Source organism: Psittacula echo (genome assembly GCF_963264785.1).
Source record: "Psittacula echo genome assembly, chromosome: 1".
NCBI classification, from domain to species: Eukaryota; Metazoa; Chordata; class Aves; order Psittaciformes; family Psittacidae; genus Psittacula; species Psittacula echo.
The window spans coordinates 14,254,736-14,268,785 of NC_137735.1; the positions used below are offsets into that span (position 1 = coordinate 14,254,736).

At 37.7% G+C, this 14,050-nt stretch overlaps 1 protein-coding gene across 2 annotated transcripts in view; it reads right to left on the reverse strand.

Annotated features, from left to right (window-relative positions):
* SLC2A9 (solute carrier family 2 member 9) overlaps window positions 1-14,050 on the reverse strand; it is a gene marked incomplete at both ends in the record, with an annotated part of 99,492 nt that overhangs the window by 73,893 nt on the left and 11,549 nt on the right. For both annotated transcript variants that reach the window (XM_080639298.1, XM_080639297.1), the window contains 3 exons: window positions 6,429-6,574; window positions 7,874-7,998; window positions 13,385-13,545. In XM_080639298.1, coding sequence (XP_080495424.1) covers window positions 6,429-6,574; window positions 7,874-7,998; window positions 13,385-13,545 — 432 coding nt within the window. The remainder of the gene's footprint in view (window positions 1-6,428; window positions 6,575-7,873; window positions 7,999-13,384; window positions 13,546-14,050) is intronic.

The following is a 14,050-nucleotide window of genomic DNA, read 5'->3' on the forward strand; positions in this document are numbered from 1 at the left end:
TGAACAACTACATATTCCATCATCATCTATTTTAATGCAAGTGAAGGAATATTTTTAATAGAAGTTGGTGAAGCAAAAGGAAACATTCCCATATGAATTTTCCTATATACATAACTATTTATCGCTTCAAATGTAATTTTAAGAGGTCTTGTAAAGAAAATAGTTTGACACAGCATCTACAGGAGTTCTTAGTTTGATTTTGAAAAAGAACAAAAAAAGTCACAACTATTCCTTAGCAAGGTCCACTTGTGCAAAGAAAAACTAACTCGAAAGGGGTTCATCACAGAGATTGTTCTTACTAGACACAGAGTACAGTCTCTATGAAGTTCATTAGTCCTTTCCCAAATTTAGCTGATTTTACTGCAGAAATTTACGTAAGTACTGCAACAGAATTTCTTTGCTAAAATAACCAGTTGTGGAGTGAGGACAGTTTGGCCAGTATCAGCATGTTGGTACACAGCTACCTCCTATCTCAAAAATAGGTAATCTCTAGCTAGATAAGCATTACAGCTGCTCAAATTCCTCCAAAAAAGTGGGATGTAAAGCTGTAATTCATGTTGAATCAATGAGAAAGACAACAATAAATTAATAAAGGTTGTAACTGTAACCATGTACACAACAGCTTTGCAACATGACAAACTCTAAATGTATTTAAAGAAAAACTGAGGAAAATCTAGACAAAGACAGTGTGTCACTTAAAGACAAATTCTGACTTGTTTCTGGTGTACTTTGTTTTGCATTGCTTTAAGTTTTTACCCAGCATGGGGTTCCCCTTAAAAGCTGTTAAGCCTTAACCCAGCGTTTTCTCTTCAAGAAGCCACTTCTCATCTCTGTTGCTGCTCCCTCCTGTACCTTGTATTGCTTGATTACACTTTTTAACATAGGATGACAAAAAGCAGCTGCAACAGTCAAGAGATGGACACAACAGGAGTTTTAAAGTTTTTCTGTTTGCTCTACCTCTTTATTTCCCTTCCTCTCCCCCTGAAACAGTAGGGATTATCCAGAAAGTGTTGCCCTAATAATTTTCAGGATGCAAGCAAAGCAAAGTTTTTAGAACAACATCCCATCTGCTATGAAACAGTGCAATAGTTAAACAAGCTTGTGGGTGCATGGCCTAAAAACACTTGAAGTGTATAAAACAAGGTTTCAAAGTAAACACAATCTATTTTGCCATTGGCCTACCCATGGCTAACAGCTGTTCTGGTCGCAGAAGCAGCCAGAGCCAGAGAGCCACTGGGGACAACTCCAGGGGAAATAACTCCAGCTTGACAAAATGTTATACACTGTGCATGGGAAATGAGGATCAAAGCAGAAGTCTGAGGAGAACATGGCAAAATGCAACAATTCCACTATTATCTGTCCTGAACACATATGCACATTGTGAAACATTTTTTTCTCCCCTTTTGATGAAGGAAACACTGAGACTCAACCTATAAAAATAAAATATGAATACAGTAACTACAGTAAATGTATCCATAAACTAAATCCTCTGTATTTAAAGAAAGATTAAATCCCGCCTGCACTAAATAAGCTGAAGCAATAGAACAGGTAACCTGGGGGTCTACAACATGTAAAAGACATTACTACCCTAAAAAAAACCTTTGGAGCATGACGCCACATAAAGGAGGAACTAGATGAGTTAGTTACAAAGAGATACCTAAGGATACATGGAATATGCCACAATGAGGCCAGACAATATTCCCCCAAGATACTAACTGTAACTTTGAACTTTCAAAACTGAAGCTGACAATGCACTGACCTTTGCTTTACAGGGAGCAACCTGTCAGAAAAATTAGATGGGTGATTAAATTGCAGAATCACAGAAACCGAGAGAATGGAAACACCTGAAGGGCAGTGTTTGTAGAAGTGATGCATTTGAAACCATTCCTCCTTATCTTAATATCTATTTTTTCTTTCAGTCAGATGTATGGAAAGCTGCACATGTTATACAACCAAAAATGCCCCAAATTAAATCATCTTGCAGCCAGTAGCAATAATTCAGTGCCCACATTACAGCAGATAACACCACTGCACACCTGGGGGCCAGCACCAGATTGTCATCTACAGTTGCCATGGCTTCCAGAAGAATTAAGGGCTCTTTCTTACAGCAGACTAAATCAAGCGGGTAGTACATGCCAATGAGCACAGTACTCTCAGCAGTCAGGGTGCTGGAGAGAAGCAGGTCACCAGCTCATAAAGTCATCCTCTATAGTCTGATCACCAGCCAGCTTTACCATCGTGTAATTTCCCGAACCTCAGTGGAGACACAGTAGATGTGGTTTCACATAGGCCATGACCTACAAGAATCAGAATCTTGAAATTAAGACAGAAGAAAGAAAGTAACAATATCAAACCACAGCAGAAAAGGACCATTGTCATGACTGCAGCTATTCACCTTCAGATAATCACACTTCGTAAGCATTGCATGATAACGGAACACCTTCTTCAGACTCAATATGCTAAAGTTAGTACCTTTGGAGACAAACAGAATAAAAGACTATATATTCAGAATCCAAAAGAATGACTTTATTCAGGTTTTACAGTCATTATTAGATTTTTTTATCTGCTCTTTTAATGTCATAATTCATCTGTAATTTTTAAACTGTAGTAGTCTTCATGTTCGTGTCAATATGGCATATTAACACAGGAAAAAAAATGTTAAATGCATTTCTGTAATATTGCAGCCAAAATATTTTTAGAAAAAACAGGAAATATTTCCTAAAATTCTATTTTTTTTTTTAAAGTATAATTTCACCTGGGTTATCCATATAATTTTGTTCTTATGGTTTTAATTTTAAACCCAGAATTATTACAGAGAAAGGCATATAGGACAAGATGCTAAAGAGTTTGTTTTGCCACAGAAGATGAAGTCTAACCTTAAACACAAAGATCACAAGTGATGGGGGGAGGAGAAAGGAAATACCCTGCAGTATGGGGGGGGGGGGGGAAACCCCAAGATATTAAGGAATAACTAACAGTGGACCAAAAGAATAACGAGAGTAAGTTGGCAAAACAGGCATGAAAATGGTATTAAAATGAAATGAGAAGACTGTGAACCCTCAGCACTTCCAGTAGAAAGCCTGGGGAGGCTGAAGGAACAGGAGACAGCCAAACAGCCTTAAGACCGTAAACACAGCCAAAACTGAGCCTTGCCTCCCCAGCACCGAATCTGAGACTGCTCATATTCCTCCTGCTTCACCTGGGCTGGCCTTCATGAATAAAAGATTGCTAAAAAAACACTTTGGGGCTGCTTAAGCTACTTGACACAAAAAGCAGTAAGGACTTTCCGAATTGCCTTAAGTAACACTCAGTGCTTTGGAGCTATTTTTATCGCACTTGAAGTTTTAAAGGAACACTGTTGCATTCCATACAGGAGGAAGTTATTAATTAGCTTGTTAATAAATGCTTGTAAGCCTATGCCTCACAGCCAGTGTAAACACTTTCCTTTTCTGTGGAGAGACTTCAGCAGAACCACTGAATGCAACAACCTCATATAATCCAGATAAATGCATCAAGCTTCAATTTAAAAGTTAAATTTTTTGCTCAAGCTACTTCAGCCGGGAGCCTGTTCCAAACATCATGTTGCTGAATTCCAGCATGCAATTACTCACAGAACATTTATAAAGTTATCCTTGTATCAATATTGTCCTTGAGATTAAGCCCCTCTGTTCTTTGTGTAATTCTTATTTCTTGCGTTAAGATGGTGTAGTCAGTCCCTCTCCCTTCCCTCTATTTACGTGGCCACACAAGCAATGTTGCTGTCACCTCCTCTTACATAACAGGACCTCAGCCATTCCTGCATGCCTCCCTATGTTTATTCCTGTTCCAGAGAGACTCTTTCAGCAAGACGCCCCACTTGGCCTTTGCCCTCCTTTCTTTAAAACCATCACTGCTTAGATACTATGGTTAATAACCTCCTAGATATTTGCTCAAGTTACAAGTAATAGACACATGACAAAGGTCAGGAGAAAATTGTTATGAAACCAAGTATCTGTAACTAATACTATTTACAACAAATTCTCATAGAGACAACCAACCAGCCACAGAGCAACAAAAAAAAATACTCCGTGAGGTTTTATGCCATGATCATTAAAAGGCTGAACATTGTTAGACTCAAAAAGGTGTCTTCCACATCCTAGTGCAAGCAGTTGTGCAGAACAGTGGTCACTGGCACCAAGCTCCTACTGATCACAACTTTCTTGTCTATTTGCCTTAAACGATTTGTGAATTTTACAAAGGTAGAATTATACCACATGTTGGCGTATTACAGAATGGATTAAGTATAACACAAATGACCACAAGGCGTCTGAGGAAAGCAAGAGTTTGCTTTCCAGTTACAGCTTAAATCAGTAACACGACATGCATAACTGTCTCCAAAATATTGTGGCTGTGGATCTGGAATACTGGCTGCACTTCAAATGCAACAAAGATTCCTTCAACAGAAGGAAGAAAAAAATAATATAGAATTATAAGAAGCTTTTAGAACATTAGTGAACAGAAGCTATGAGATCAGAGAGAAACCTACAAGTAGAAAATAGCCTGCAAATGTCTACTTTTGAACTTGATTGAACAAAGTGACAGAGATTTGAGCAGGGTGTTTGCTGGGGAGGGGAGAGGGGAAAGTGTTGGAAGAACCAAAGAACTCAGGAGAAGGACACAATGTTTGCCACTTCCAAGCTTCAACAGCAGTGAAATTATCACACATAACCTCTGCAGGAATGTCCCTTGGCAGTGGCTGCTGTTCCTGGTGCAAACCTCCCACTGACTTCAATGAAAACTACACAAAACCAACAGAAATTTCAATACAGCCTTCAAAGAGAGATAAGACTGCACAAGGTAATAATATTTCAAACAGCCTGAGGTATCCCCTCAGTGCTAAATTTTATCAATATGTTAAATGGAAAATACATCCACATACTCAGCTGGAAAATTCAAGCTGGCTCTGATAATTTTGCTGGAAATATGTTAATTCATACCAGACAAAACTTTTCTCCTTAGACATGATGATGTAATCCATCCTGAAAAGAGCTAATTCTACAGATGAAGTGTATTTCTTCTTATGTAAATTAATGGCTATCTTTAATGATGTAGTATTAATTAACTGCATACTAAAGCACGTTGTAGAAGCAGAATAGCAACCTTCATAGTTTGGTAGTGACAACGATTGGGAGGAAGCGAAGGGGAGAAGAGAAATAAAATGAGCAAGAATGAGCTGAAACCAAGAAATAAGTATTTCCCATTCAAAATACCCGAAAGACCTACAGGAAAATAAGAATTTGCATGACACCTCACCTTTGAAAGTGCATGTATGTTTCAAAAAAACCCAACAAAACCCCCCAAAACCTGCTATATAGGGGCTGACCTATATTCTAAGCCATCAAACTAGCCTCTTGACATTTAATAGCCTTAAATGTAACAGACTAGGTTTCCAAGTAAGAGAAGGGGACATCCATAGAAGCCACACAATGAAGGTCACTGAAAGTAATTTTAAGCTTTATTCCTAAAATCTGTTGGTTTGAGGGGGTGAGTCCTTCAAAAAAGAGCAAATAGAATCAAACCGTTTGCCTTCATGAGAGCTGAACAGGGTAAGTGAGTCCAAGGGTAAATGGACAGAATACAAGCTGGTCAGATAAAAATAAAAGCTTCAGGGAGGATGGTATCATGTATTTACAAAGGAGTTGAATTTGGATGGACACAGGAGGACAAGCTATCCTCACTTTTCAGCTGTTTGCTGCTTTTGGTGGCTGTCAGAAGGGATTCTTAGTTTGGGTTTCATTGTGATAGGATTGGTGCAGACCTTTCCTCCACACCGCCTTGATGATTCATCTTTGGATGAAAAGTGTTTCCAAGTGCCAGCCTGAATAAGCCTCGACTTCATTTATTTAGAGTAATGATGACATCCAGTGGCCACCAAGTTAATCTCTCTTTCTGTAAAGGTATATATAACTGCTCTTCCACCTTCCATCCTAAAAGTAGGAGTGCATTACAAGGAACACTACGATCATTGAGCAAGTGTCTTCCTATTCAGGTCCTCATATAAACTCTAACCAAGCCTTTTTCAGTTCTATCTCGCATTGAAAAGTTACAAATGGAAACTGCAAAAACACTTAGGCACTTCCATGACACTCAAAGAAACTGGAAACCAGCAAAAATAAATGTACATCAAGAAAGCAGGGGGAGTGGAGAGAACCTGCATACGCACACACACAAGCTGCTCAGGCTGTTAAAACTGGTTGCCACATCTACCAAACTCAGTCATACATACAGGCTTTTAAAAGACATAGAAGATACCACTTTTCAAAGTGCTTCAGAACAAAAACCGAGTTGTTCTGTTTTCCACTTTTGTAAGGAACTCATCCAAAATATGACAATATAACACTTTAAGCATACTTGTGTTCTTTCACAGAAAACATGTGTTAAATACATACTTGCCCAAATATTTCTGGCAGCCCCAAAACTTGACCAGTGAAAACACCAATACAGATGAAAATTGCTGTGACCTGACCCAATGAGCCACGGATTTCCTTAGGAGATATTTCACTCAAATACATGGGAAGGGCACTCAGAGAAATGCCTATGAAGGAAGGAAGGAAAAAACATGTATTAAGTCAAATTGCCTTTTCATTATGCCAGCTATGAAACAAAGAGCTGCTGAAAGGAGTTGAAGTGTTAATCTGCTCACAAAACTGGCATAAAAATACTCAAAGAACAGAATTATATCTATCCACAGACAGTATGAATTATCTTCTCTGCATGTCTAATTGCTCTTGCACTATTCAATAACCCTGGAACTGATTATCTGTTACAGATCTGCAGTGTTGTGCGTAGGCTTCTATTTGATGAGAAGCACCAAAGGTTACTTAGAGATGAGAACCACCAGCAGAATGGATTTTATGTTTTAAATTTGCTCATCCAAAAGCAAGCAAAAGCACTCTAGCGCTGGTGTAGGTAAGGAAAATAAAAACATCGTGTCAGGCAGAGAGAGCTGACACTGTCAGATGAAGTATTTTTACTGAAAATAGTATTAGCAGATGTTCCTCTCAATACAGGCTTGCAACTGCAACGAATTCTTAATAGCAGGTATAAAATAAGGATGAGAATGCTGCTCAAAGCCTGGAGAAAACAAGTGCATGACCCTTGCTAGTACACTGATAATGTTCACACAGCTCCAGAAGTTTGGTTCTTTGGTGGTAATATGAGACAAAAGTTATCACTCAGCACCAAAATTATCCATGAACTTCACATTGCAAGTGACAGATACATCCACTTTCAAACTACCATAGTTTAAGTTTACTAACAACACAGACGAAGCTTGCTGGAAAGGGGGCTTGGTGATGCAGAACCCAAAGTACTTGGCATTGTTTAGAATCACATAATTACACTGAGAGTGTAAAATAATTTCAATTCATCAAGATTGTCGCCACATTAGGTAAATATTTCTCACCATCTAGCAAACTGTGAGGTTGCTGAGACCCTACTGCTAGCTGCAAGACTATTCTGATGGAGCAGTGCATGCACAGGAAGGCCACATTGCTAAGTGCAAATGATGTAACAAACCTTCCACTTAATCCTACTGATATTAGCAAGGGATCCAATGACTTCTAAACACAAAGCAGCAAGCAGTATTAAAAAAGAGACTACACACTCCTAGCCAAAGAATTTTCATGGCACGAAGACAAATATGCTCTACCACGGCTGGAGGAGAACAAGGGTGGACAGCATTAGAATCCATTGGCTGCTGTTTGTCAGTGAAATCAGTGTGGCTAGTCTATGAAATGCCCCTTTAATGTAAAGAAAGATCTAACTGGGGGAGAAGAGAAAGACTATGCACGGTGCAAGCATTTCAGACACGCTTAGAGTGATAAAAGCTTACCTGCATCAACTCCCATTATAACACGGCCCAGTATGAGCATTTCAAATGACCCTGCCAGCAAGGAGAGGGACATCAACAATGCGGCTGTCACTGCAAACACATTATTGAACAGCAACGTACATTTCCTAAAAGAAATAGATATTTTATGTAGATATGTACAGCAAAGGCTCAGCAATTACCCATCCTACACATCCTAAGAACTCAAGCGTCATGCTCAAATCTCCGTACATGAATATAAACAAGTGTACTCTGGGTAAATGTATGTATGTAGGAACCAGAGAATACACTTCAAATACAATAAGCTGATATAACCACAGGTGTTTTTATGCTACATACAATTTTTGCCATTTTGAGAACTTCCCAACTCTGACATATTTATGTCATTATAATTCATCCTTAAATCCACAATATTAAAACATACATTGAGGAAAATTACTACTTGTACAGTTAGAAAAAACACTTGGGCTCACATGAGTCACAGAAATCAACCCTTTTCCAAAAATTGTTGAAATTAATCAAAATATAGATTTACATTTTTTCCCCAATTTTTAAATTATTTCATTCTGCAACAGTCAAAACCTGAAAAAAAATACTTCTTTCAAATAAAATAAATATTCTTTATTGAAAATTACTACTTTGTCAAAAAAAACAGCAAAAATGTGTTTTAAACATTTCAAAAATGTATCAATTTCTCATTTGCTCTATACCAACAGCTGTATTTCTTATAGTTTTCATCTCTCAGAACTTTCTGCTCAAGTTTGAGGGACTCAATTCAAAAGTGACTCATAAGTCAACTTCTGCAGAGGAAATACTCAGAATCATAGAATAGTTTGGGTTGGAAAGGACCGGTCATCAAGTTCCAACCCCCCTGCCATGGGTAGGAACACCTCCCACTAAACCATGTCACCCAAGATGTATACGTATTTCACATATATATGCTTCACAAAAGATATTACATGTAGGATTTCATGGGCCTTTGACAGTCAGATTCAAACACCAGCGTCCAAGGTCTCATTTCATGAACACATGGAGGAACAGTGGTTAAAGATGTAAGATCAACAGCTCTGCTTCAATGATTCTCTATTGAAAGATTTAAGTAGAAAATCCACCAAGAACTCAGAGAATCACTGCTACTGTGTTCATATCTCCAGAAATATGGTTTTAAGTGGCTTTTTGCTGAAGTACAGCCTGCAGGTGAGTGGCTGGAGAAGACATTATCACCAGGTTCAACCTTTTGAGCAACTGAAAAGTTTCTTATGATTCTCAGGCAAAGCCCCGGGGATATCTGCTGGAGATGTGGTGGCCTCTGTACAGCACATCACAATGAGATTGCTCTTTGCATTGATCTAGCACAGGAGAAAACACCATGATTTTCCCAATTACGTGGCAAGAGAATGATTATAACTTATGTTTTCCATCTGTGAGTCACCTCACTTGTCTATATACGGTAAAGCAATAGAGCTCTATTTCCATTAGGTTTTGTAGTCACATAATTAAGCACAATCTTGTTTTGGCTCTAGAGGTAAAACTCAGTACTGAAGCTTCCAGTCCCACTCACAGCAACATATGAAAGAAGTAACTGATTTAAAAACCAATTTACCTCGAGATAAACATCACTGATGATGTAAATTATGAGGAATCCATTAACTTTGATAGTAAGTTACACAGGCACAATACACTAATTTTATTAAAAAACTGAAGTGGTATTAAACTCCTAAGCATTCTCAGTGGATTTTCAGTCTCTATATGTTGTAATTCCTATGCAAAAGGAGCAACCAGAAAGGCTGTCAACCCTTTCCTTTACCAATACAGACAAGAAACTGACCCATCAGTCCTCATTCTTCTCCAGTTCAACACATAGGTACCAACTAGAAATATCCCACCGCTGAACCACTCACTCAACTTCATACAGCAGATTAATACATTTTTTCATAGGAGATATTTTTAATACTTTTATTTCTAATTACTTTTCCTGGTTTCTTATGACTTTTGAACACTGAATGAGTAGCACAGTTTGAGAATTAAAAAATAAGATACAGCTCATTTAAAGTATATGTTTATAAAATGTAGATGTCAAGAATGATGATTTTACCATTTTAAACAGATTTTTCAAATAGATAATTTGAGAGGGTTAAAGTGATATAAAAAATGCTAAAAATAGAAACAAAATATTCATTCATATAGCACAAAAATTGCTATACATTAATCTGAAGATATATTTTCCTCTTTAATTTAAACAAAAACTCCAAAATATATATCTTTTTAGAAAAAGTTGGCCAGTGACCCCTTATGCTATACAGCAAAGAAGAGAAGAGCACAGCCTAACTAAAAAAAATTAAACCAAAAGGTTTTGTATTTGCCACATTGAATAACAATGACAAGAAGAAAGTAACACACTGTTTAGAGTGTTATTGTACAATGCATGAAAATTTTTGGTAATGAAAACACTGTGCTGGGCACCTGTGGCAAGGTTTTGGAAGTGAAGGGATGCAGGGATGGCTTCTGTGAGGAGATGGAACGAGTGAGTAACAAGGTCAGTAGGGGAGAAGGTGCTCCAAGATAGATCACGCACATCCCCAGAGGGACTGTGGCCCATGGAGGACCCATGCTGGAGCATAGGAGGAAAATGAAAAGCAAGGAGTGGCAAAGAGAAGTTGCTGCACACTGACCCCCACCCCCTGCACTGCCAGTTCCCTCACTAAAGAGACTGAGTATGACCTGCCATGGTACCAAGAAGGAGGAGAGGAGGCTGCAGTGACGTTCAGCCTGTGAAAGTGGAAGGAAAGGTGTCTTGTTTCCCAGTACCAGATCAGTAATTAAGTATTCATGCTCACTGGCAGTAAACTAAGGTAAATCCCCCAACCTGAGAATGAACTAGTCCTAAGAGAAGAACCATTTGCTCAGTAGAAGTCAGTTTCTATAAGCATCCCAGCTGAAACACAGAGTTCATCTGTCAACTAGACACAAATAGAGATAAGCTTTAAAGATTTTCAAGGTTGTCATTTGCTCTCGTTATATTAGACAGTTCAGGAAGCCAGAACAGAATCCTAGTGACTGTGTGGCCTCCACGGCTAAAATATCTTTAATCATGGATTTGAATTAATAAACTTTTTGTCTAAAACTCACAAATAGGAAAATGACAGAATTAAAGTTTCATCAGAAATGCATTGATGTCTCAAAATTCAATAAGAAGAAAGAATTTTAGAAGCCCCACTTGGGAGCAAATATGAGTCCTTAAACAAAAAGTATAGTAAGGAAACTATGCATTCAAATAAAAAGCTGTGTGTTCTTTAAACTAGGTGTGTAAATAAAATCCAGTAACAGATTAAATACTACAAGTAGATGAATTCAGAATAACGAAGTGACAACATTACTAAAATAATACAGATAGATTCCCTTAATTGCTTCATACTCAAAATGGTTCACTGTGCTTGAGGGAAGGCCTTGTCTTTCTCCTACAAATGCCTCCCTAGCAATGGCCTAAGCAATTCATTGTATATAATGCTCTGGATGTTCAGGATACGCAACAGCAGTTGCTCTTTGGTAGAAGAAAAGAATTTAAATTATGAAGTGTAAAAGACACATCTGAACACGGGACTTATGTGGATGAAAGTTCTCTTTGAAAAAATTGCATCTCTCTTGAAGTAGTGGTTAGGAATACAGTAATTTGGAAATTAAGTTATTAACCTTACAGCAACGTAATTCAAGAGTGCTCTTTTTAAAGTCATCCATTATTTCTGACTAACGCTTTTGATCCCACTTAGTTCATTATTCTGTGTCAGTGTAAATTGAGATCAGCTTCATCATACACACAAGCCAGCAACCTACACCTGAACAATTTAATGGTAAAATATTTTATTGTTCTGTCAACATTTCATAATGTGCTCCTCAATTACGGTACCAATATGTCAGTCTGGTTTCCTGGACCGGATGAACACACTGTGCTGTGAACATCAAACTCAAGAACCATACTTCAATAAGCATCCTTTATCCAGTGTCCCTGAGACACAATCTCTTCCCATGTCTGATCAAGTACTCATACAGCACATCCATAAGAGAGGTGTTTTCGTGGTTTAACAGAGATAAACATAAAAAACAAAGGCAGAGTCTGCAAGATTTAGAGCTCTGCCCTAGAAATATGACCTGCTCCAATCAAAGTGGTATATATATGACTGAGATCAGCCACCACTTACTTTAACAAACGTGCACATAACGCTATTCTACTCTTCACCAAAAATTCAAGCCTTCTATGAAGCCATTTTTTACTTCACTTTTTAATAAAGACTCAGTGACAATTATGGGAATTAATCAGTCTGAGTCAGGCATAGTTTCGTATATTTAAGAAGTGTGTAAACGGCAAATTGATGGTTTAGCAGAAGAAATTGCAAGTCTAAATATAATAATGTGACTATGAAAAATATTTAAGATTTGAAAATCAAATTATGAGGTGAAGGGGCAGAATAAATGAAAAGTGGGTAACAGATTTACGGAGCAGAGAATACTGACTTACTGTAAGTATGAAATGGAAGAACCTGAAAAATATACTGTCTGAGGTGAAAAATGGGATATGGAATAGTTGGGAGAATGCCAGATATGGAATAGTTGGGAGAATGCCAAACAGGCCTAGTAGAGTACAATTGAAAATGATGGAAATATTCAAAATGTCGAACAGAAAAGTAAGAATAGTGGAGGTCAATACTTATATTTAAGCCTCCGTGATGACCTTCTCCAGTGATTTAACTGAGCAAAAATTATCAAATTATACAGAATTCAATCAAGGAATAGCCAAATGAGCAGTTAAGATGGATGTTATAATGGCTTTTTGAAGACAAACAAAAAAAACCCAACCAACCAACCAAAACCCCCCAAAATGCAACTCTTAAATTCTCTTTGGAAGATCGTATGAAACAACAACAACAAAAAAGAAATGTCAGAAATATCTTGTCAGTACCTGCAGCAAAAAATACAAACACACACTAGTAGAAAAATTGCTAAAGTACTCATGTTCCCTATGGTCAAGACTTGGTCAAATAGTGCATTGCATAGAACAGAGAAGGTAATCCCAGGCTTTGGGAAGACCAAACACAAACTTTATCCTAATTTAGTTCTTCAAATGTTGTTGAGAAGCAAATGAGATGTGTTGACAGCTTTATTTGTGCACAAAAAGATTCTCAGCAGACTTGTGAAACCAGAATCTGCTGATCCTGTGTGAAATTTTTCCTATTTTATGGCATTTTCCTTTTGCACTGTTGACAATGCAACCTCCTTGACATCTCAACCCACTGCCTGTTCATAGCAAATGGCTTCTCAAATGATGCACAGGAAGGCCACAGAGAAAGATACTAATTTTACTCTGGGAAATTTGGAACTCTTTAGCAAAGAGCTTTCATAATTTGAAGATGTTTAAATTTGCATCCTGCTGAAGAGGGTTTTTATAAAGAAAAGTAAAGCCTTCCAGAAAGACTAAATGAGAAATTGGTTTAGAAAATACAAGTTTTCCAACGCACTTACCGTCCAAAGAACTTCACAATTGGGGTAACAATAATGGCACCCACAAGGCCACCAATGGCAAAAATAGAAACAGTTATGGACCAGAGGAGAGTCAGTGTGCTTTCATCCACTGAGAAGCCATATCTTCTTTCCCAAGTTTCATTGTAAAACTTCTTGATAAACTGAAAAAAATACATAAGGATACATGTAAAAATATACATTTTAAGAACATATGTTTTTATTCTGTTTCTCTCAGTTAAGTAATTAAAAAGAAAAAACAAAAAACAACCAGTAGCTTAATTGTAGGAATTGCCCTTGCTCTTCTATTTATCTCCTCCAAAAACTGGCGCCTCACTTTTAGATGCAATTGGTCATATGGAAGAGGGGGATAAAAACACAGGTAGCTATCAATGTAGAAGAAGCTTATAAAAGAAAAATTCGTATGATGATGCATTTAGATTGTTGGGACAACACTAACAACTGTTTTAGCTTTCCTGTGTACATATATATAAACATTTCAGCCAGAGCTGGGCCTGAGGACTCAGACACAATTACAGAATGGTTGAGGATGGAAAGACCTCTAGAGGCCGTCTTATCTAACCTTTCTGCTGAAGCAGAGCCACCTAAAGCTGCATGCCTAGGACCATGGCTGGAGGTTTCTGAATATCTTCAAGGAGTGACTCCACA